Source organism: Coregonus lavaretus (assembly GCF_964263955.1).
Source record: "Coregonus lavaretus genome assembly, chromosome: 30".
NCBI classification, from domain to species: domain Eukaryota; kingdom Metazoa; phylum Chordata; class Actinopteri; order Salmoniformes; family Salmonidae; genus Coregonus; species Coregonus lavaretus.
The window spans coordinates 38,257,155-38,264,654 of record NC_140017.1 but is presented as its reverse complement, the minus strand read 5'-3'; the positions used below and the strand labels follow the sequence as shown (position 1 = coordinate 38,264,654).

Below are 7,500 nucleotides of genomic sequence, written 5' to 3'. Positions count from 1 at the left end.
AGGGTAGGAACAGAGAGAGAAGGAGTAGGGTAGGAACAGAGAGAGAAAAATGAGTAGGGTAGGAGGAGAGAGAAGAGAGGGTAGGGTAGGAACAGAGAGAAGGGGGGGTAGGGTAGGAACAGAGAGAGAAGGAGTAGGGTAGGAACAGAGAGAGAAAAATGAGTAGGGTAGGAGGAGAGAAGAGAGGGAGTAGGGTAGGAACAGAGAGAGAAGAGAGGGTAGGAGCAGAGAGAAGAGAGGGTAGGGTCGAAACAGAGAAGAGAGGGTAGGGTAGGAACAGAGAGAAGAGAGGGTAGGAGCAGAGAGAAGAGAGGGTAGGGTAGGAGGAGAGAGAAGAGAGGGTAGGGTAGGAACAGAGAGAGAAGAGGGAGTAGGGTAGGAACAGAGAAAAGAGAGGGTAGGGTAGGATCAGAGAGAAGAGGGAGTAGGGTAGGAACAGAGAGAGAAGGAGTCGGGTAGGAACAGAGAGAGAAGGAGTAGGGTAGGAACAGAGAGAAGAGAGGGAGTAGGGTAGGAACAGAGAGAGAAAAATGAGTAGGGTAGGAACAGAGAGAAGAGAGGGTAGGGTAGGAACAGAGAGAAGAGAGGGAGTAGGGTAGGAACAGAGAAAATAGAGGGTAGGGTAGGATCAGAGAGAAGAGGGAGTAGGGTAGGAACAGAGAGAGAAGGAGTAGGGTAGGAACAGAGAGAGAAGGAGTAGGGTAGGAACAGAGAGAGAAGAGAGGGTAGGAACAGAGAGAAGAGAGGGAGTAGGGTAGGAACCGAGAGAGAAGAGAGGGTAGGGTAGGAACAGAGAGAAGAGAGGGAGTAGGGTAGGAACAGAGAGAGAAAAATTAGTAGGGTAGGAGGAGAGAGAAGAGAGGGTAGGGTAGGAACAGAGAGAAGAGGGGGTAGGGTATGAACAGAATAATGGGGAAGACGAAATGGGACCAGGCATATGAGGGATCCTCAGAGTTCTGACTGACTGATGGATGTCCCTCCTCACTTTACTGACCTGCCTGGGGACCTGGACCCGTGTTCATAAAGCAATTCAGAGTAGAAGTGCTGATCTCGGATCAGGTCCCCAATTGTCCATATAATCGTATTAATTAGGATCTAAAAGGTTAAATTGATCCTAGATCAGCACTGTGAGATTCTTTATGAATATGGGCGCTGGACACTGGGGCCCTGGATGAGGGAAGGCTTGAGAGGGGAGTACGAGATGGACCCTATCTGAGAAATACATAGAAAACAATATAGCCTAGAGTAGGGGTCATCAACTAGATTCAGCCCCGGGCCAATTATATTCTTGAGCGGATGGTCAGGGGGCCGGAACATAATTACAAATAATTTGTAGACTGCAAATTGACCGCTAGAAGTCCAAACAGATCTGCCTGTCACCTCCTGTCTGCCTGGTTCAGAGAGGGCTGTCACATCCTGTCTGCCTGGTCCATAGAGGCCTGTCACCTCCTGTCACCTCCTGGCTGCCTGGTCCATAGAGGGCTCTCACATCCTGTCTGCCTGGTCCATAGAGGCCTGTCACCTCCTGTCACCTCCTGTCTGCCTGCTCCATAGAGGGCTCTCACATCCTGTCTGCCTGGTCCATAGAGGGCTGTCACATCCTGTCTGCCTGGTCCATAGAGGCCTGTCACATCCTGTCTGCCTGGTCCATAGAGGGCTGTCACATCCTGTCTGCCTGGTTCAGAGAGGGCTGTCACATCCTGTCTGCCTGGTCCATAGAGGGCTGTCACCTCCTGTCTGCCTGGTCCATAGAGGGCTGTCACATCCTGTCTGCCTGGTCCATAGAGGGCTGTCACATCCTGTCTGCCTGGTCCATAGAGGGCTGTCACATCCTGTCTGCCTGGTCCATAGAGGGCTGTCACCTCCTGTCTGCCTGGTCCATAGAGGGCTGTCACCTCCTGTCTGCCTGGTCCATAGAGGGCTGTCACCTCCTGTCTGCCTGGTCCATAGAGGGCTGTCACCTCCTGTCTGCCTGGTCCATAGAGGGCTGTCACCTCCTGTCTGCCTGGTCCATAGAGGGCTGTCACCTCCTGTCTGCCTGGTCCATAGAGGGCTGTCACCTCCTGTCTGCCTGGTCCATAGAGGGCTGTCACCTCCTGTCTGCCTGGTCCATAGAGGGCTGTCACCTCCTGTCACCTCCTGGCTGCCTGGTCCATAGAGGGCTCTCACATCCTGTCTGCCTGGTCCATAGAGGCCTGTCACCTCCTGTCACCTCCTGTCTGCCTGCTCCATAGAGGGCTCTCACATCCTGTCTGCCTGGTCCATAGAGGGCTGTCACATCCTGTCTGCCTGGTCCATAGAGGGCTGTCACATCCTGTCTGCCTGGTCCATAGAGGGCTGTCACATCCTGTCTGCCTGGTTCAGAGAGGGCTGTCACATCCTGTCTGCCTGGTTGATAGAGGGCTGTCAGGGTTTTCGAGGATGACTTTTTGTGGCACCGGATAGAATCACATATAGTTATTTTTAGTTTGAAATACATCACAAATCTCTTTTAGGATATTGGATAGTGGTGTAAATGAATTGTACAGTAACGCTGACCTGATTTTTGAATCTGTCTGGGGCTGTGATGAAACGTTAAAGCATGAACCTTCCTTTGAAAATCTGACTATATGCTATCATTGCATTGATAGAACATTGTGTTATGCTGGTGAATGAACTGACTTCCGCATCAGAACACTAAAACCTGTCTGTCTCCTTGATCCCTTTGTAATGCCCAAATCCAGGCAAATCCCAATGTTATTTAAGAAGACTTTGTACATCTGTAGCAGGGGTTTCTGTTAGCCGCTAATTGCCAGCTTTTCGCCCAATTTTTTTTATGAAAAGCCGATTTAATAAAGATAATACAAAATATAATAAAAATAATTACATAAATTATTGCCGACCAAATTCACCAGGAGAAAAAAAGAATCCCATTGCAAAATAATGCTTTTATTAATTGATGGAAATACCAGTCAATGGAAATACATTTTACCATCATGCTTATCGGTCTATAGGTCAAATACAATTTTATTTGTCACATGCGGCGAATATAACTGGTGTTGACTTCACCGTGAAATGCTTACTTACGAACCCCTTTCCCAACAATGCAGAGTTAAAAAGTAAGAAAAGTAGCAAAAAGTAACACTATAGATAACAATAATGAGGCTATATACAAGGAGTACTGGTACCGAGTCACTATGCAGGGGTACGAGGTACATGTAGGTAGGGGTAAAGGTGACTAGGCAATCAGGACAGATAATAAAGCAGATTAGAAGCAGCGTATGTAAAGTGTGTGTGTGTGTGTGGGTAGAGTCCAGTGAGTGTGTGTGTGGGTAGAGTCCAGTGTGTGTGTGTGTGGGTAGAGTCCAGTGAGTGTGTGTGTGGGTAGAGTCCAGTGAGTGTGCATAGTGGTTCATGTCCATAATGTAGGAACTAAAATGGCGCATGTTGTTTTTTGGTCATCATGCATCTTATTTATCACACGCCGCCGCATACAGACAGTCTAGTTAGAGCTGAATATAACCTCCTCACTAGAGCTGTTGCTGCTGCTGCTCCTCAGCTCATTGCTGCTGGAGTGAAACAAGTGCTTTTACATAAGCCCAGTCATTGCGCAACAATTCTAAATGCAATCGCATGTAAATAACAGTATTGATGGCCATGATTAAAAAGAGCTACTGTTTTCATTTCTCAACTGGTAATTGAAGCACGCCTCCCATTCGCCATTCAAGTGTATAGACAACGGTAGGCAGGCTATCAGTGCATAAAGCTGTCATCAAGGCAAAGAGTGTGCAAAGCTGTCATCAAGGCAAAGGGTGGCTATTTGAAGAATCTCAAATATAAAATATATTTTGATTTGTTTAACACTTTTTTGGTTACTACATGATTCCATATGTGCTATTTCATAGTTTTGATGTCTTCACTATTATTCTACAATGTAAAAAATAGTAAAAAATTAAGAAAAACCCTTGAATGAGTAGGTGTGTCCCAACTTTTGACCGGTACTGTATATATTATATATATTTTTTACAATATTATAATTTATTTTATTGAAATGGCGGCCTTGTGTGCACTTCCAGTAATACAATATACCCCGGTATGGTACAGAAACGGTATGACGGTATAATGGTTATTAAAGCTGCAATATGTAACTTTTTGGGCCAACCCGACCAAATTCACATAGAAATGTTAGTTATAGATCTTGAAATCTAATTGAAAGCAAGTCTTAAGATGTGCGCTATTTCTATGTTTCCTGTTCTTAAGTTTAGTTTTTGCGTCTTTTACTTTCGGTTTTGTCCACCAGCTGAAAATACAATATTTTTGGTTATTGAGAACATATTTCACAGCGGTTTAGATGGTACAATGATTCTCTGCACTATACATTGCTTGTTTTTCACATAAACTGAAATTAGGTGAACTATTAGAGTTTTAGCAACCAGGAAATGGTGAATGATTTCTGCATATTGCACCTTTAAAAAAAACAAAAAAATAACACTTGCACACAGACACCCAATTACAGAGAGCCTAAATGAAGGTAAACACTCCATGCAGAATCACCTATAATGAGATGTCAGGGTGTTGGTGTAATTAAGGAATTTATACGCCGTACACCGCGCTGCTGTTTAGATGTCAGGCACCTTAATAATAAATAATAATTGGTCATTTAGCAGACGCTCTTATCCAGAGCGACCTTCATACCGAAGGTTAGGAAATAGGAATCAACTTTGGACTATTGATATGCATCCATGTTGAAGCATCCCAACTACTACCAGGGAACAGAATCGTTAATGGATCCTCGCTATTTGAGCCACGTTACAATTCCCACAGGTTGACCCTATTGGCGCGATGCCTAGGATGTTTGCCATACGCGCAGCGACCCGGGTTAGCTTCCCTGTCAGATTAGTGAACATTAAGACTCAGCGCTCAATTAGTGTAATCCCTCTGTTTTAGTCCGGCTTAGACACAGACACACAAGTTGCTGAGGTTATTGGGTTCACAATCAAAGTACTAAGGAGAAAATTGAGAGGGTTTTACTGGGTACTGCTGCACTCAGTTACAATTCACTCACATGAGTTGTATACATACAACAACATGCGTTTCAGGCTTTGGGAGCCTCGGGGTGCGTGTGTGTGTGCGTGCGCATATGGATGTGTGTGTATTAGATGTTGTAATGATCACTGTCCTGTGTGTGCACTTAGTAACACTTAATCCTCTTCCTCCTCCTCTTCCTCCTCTTCTTTCTCTTCCTCCTCTTCTTCTTTAACTTCTTCTTCTTCCTCCTCTTCCTCCTCCTCCTCCTCCTCTTCCTCCTCTCATCCTCTTCCTCCTCCTCATCTTCTTCATCTTCATCCTCCTCTTCCTCCTCCTCCTCCTCTTCCTCCTCTTCCTCCTCCTCCTCTTCTTCTTCCTCTTCTTCCTCCTCCTCTTCTTCTTCCTCTTCTTCCTCCTCCTCAGGGCCGATGAGATTGAAATGGTGATGACAGATCTGGAGAGAGCCAATCAGGTTAGTCTCCACCCCTTTATGGCCTTGGTAATTATTGGATGTTATAAACTGGGTGGTTCAAGACCTGAATGCTGATAGGCTGACAGCGGTGGTATATCAGACCGTATACCAAGGGTATGACAAAACATTAATTTTTACTCTTCTAATTACGATGTTAACCAGTTTACGTTGTCTCTGTCTCTTTCTGTCTGTCTCTCTCTCCTCTCTCTCTCTCTCTCTGTCTGTCTGTCTGTCTGTCTGTCTCTGTCTGTCTGTCTCTCTCTCTCTCTGTCTCTCTCTCTCTCTCTCTCTCTGTCTCTCTCTCTCTGTCTCTCTCTCTCTGTCTCTCTCTCTCTCTGTCTCTCTCTCTCTGTCTCTCTCTCTCTCTCTCTCTCTCTCTCTCTGTCTCTCTCTCTCTCTCTCTCTCTCTCTCTCTGTCTCTCTCTCTCTCTCTCTCTCTCTCTCTCTCTCTGTCTCTCTCTCTCTGTCTCTCTCTCTCTCTCTCTGTCTGTCTCTCAGAGGGCGGAGGTAGCACAGAGGGAGGCGGACACTCTGAGGGAGCAGCTGACCTCTTCTAACCAATCCCTGCAGCTGACTACCCAGATCCAGACCACCCAGACACGGTACGCTGTTATTGGTTGGTAGAGTATGGATTGCTGAGAGAGGTGGATTTGGTTGGCTGATTGCTGATAGAGGTGGAGTTGGTTGGCTGATTGCTGATAGAGGTGGATTTGTTGGCTGATTGCTGATAGAGGTGGATTTGGTTGGCTGATTGCTGATAGAGGTGGATTTGGTGGCGGATTGCTGATAGGTGGATTTGGTTGGCTGATTGCTGATAGAGGTGGATTTGGTTTGGCTGATTGCTGATAGAGGTGGAGTTGGTTGGCTGATTGCTGATAGAGGTGGATTTGGTTGGCTGATTGCTGATAGAGGTGGATTTGGTTGGCTGATTGCTGAGAGAGGTGGATTTTCTTTAGTCCTAGGAGCAGATGCATTATGATCAGTATACCCCAAGAATTGGTTGATAGATTGATTGGTTCATTGTTTTTTTGATTGATTTATACTTTAACTTATAGGAGCAGACTGTTGTGATTTATAGCTTGATTTAATATGTATTGATTGGTTAATTGATGAATGGATTGATGTACAGTGAGGGGGAAAAGGTATTTGATCCCCTGCTGATTTTGTACGTTTGCCCACTGACAAAGACATGATCAGTCTATAATTTTAATGGTAGGTTTATTTGAACAGTGAGAGACAGAAAAACAACAACAAAAATCCAGAAAAACACATGTCAAAAATGTTATAAATTGATTTTACATTTTAATGAGGGAAATAAGTATTTGACCCCCTCTCAATAAGAAAGATTTCTGGCTCCCAGGTGTCTTTTATACAGGTAACGAGCTGAGATTAGGACCACACTCTTAAAGGGAGTGCTCCTAATCTCAGCTTGTTACCTGTATAAAAGACACCTGTCCACAGAAGCAATCAATCAATCAGATTCCAAACTCTCCACCATGGCCAAGTCCAAAGAGCTCTCCAAGGATGTCAGGGACAAGATTGTAGACCTACACAAGGCTGGAATGGGCTACAAGACCATCGCCAAGCAGCTTGGTGAGAAGGTGACAACAGTTGTGCGATTATTCGCAAATGGAAGAAAGAACTGTCAATCTCCCTCGGCCTGGGGCTCCATGCAAGATCTCACCTCGTGGAGTTGCAATGATAATAATAATAAATAATATGCCATTTAGCAGACGCTTTTATCCAAAGCGACTTACAGTCATGCGTGCATACATTTTTTTTTTTTTTGTGTATGGTGGTCCCGGGGATCGAACCCACTACCTTGGCGTTACAACCGCCGTGCCGCGTTACAAGCGCCGTGCTCTACCAGCTGAGCTACAGAGGACCAGGCCATTATTATTATATTATTATTATTATTAACAAAGGAGTGGCTCAAGAAGAAGCACATTAAGGTCCTGGAGTGGCCTAGCCAGTCTCCAGACCTTAATACCATAGAAAATCTGTGGAGGGAGCTGAAGGTT

The 7,500-nt window shown here is 45.3% G+C and overlaps 1 protein-coding gene across 1 annotated transcript in view; it reads left to right on the top strand.

The window, feature by feature from the left end:
• The window catches only part of LOC311106254 (homeobox protein cut-like 1), a 121,423-nt gene that overhangs the window by 88,289 nt on the left and 25,634 nt on the right, over positions 1-7,500 (top strand). Inside the window, exons 9-10 of the mRNA XM_084148548.1 lie at positions 5,431-5,479; positions 5,978-6,088. Of these exons, the coding sequence (XP_084004674.1) occupies positions 5,431-5,479; positions 5,978-6,088 (160 nt within the window). The remainder of the gene's footprint in view (positions 1-5,430; positions 5,480-5,977; positions 6,089-7,500) is intronic.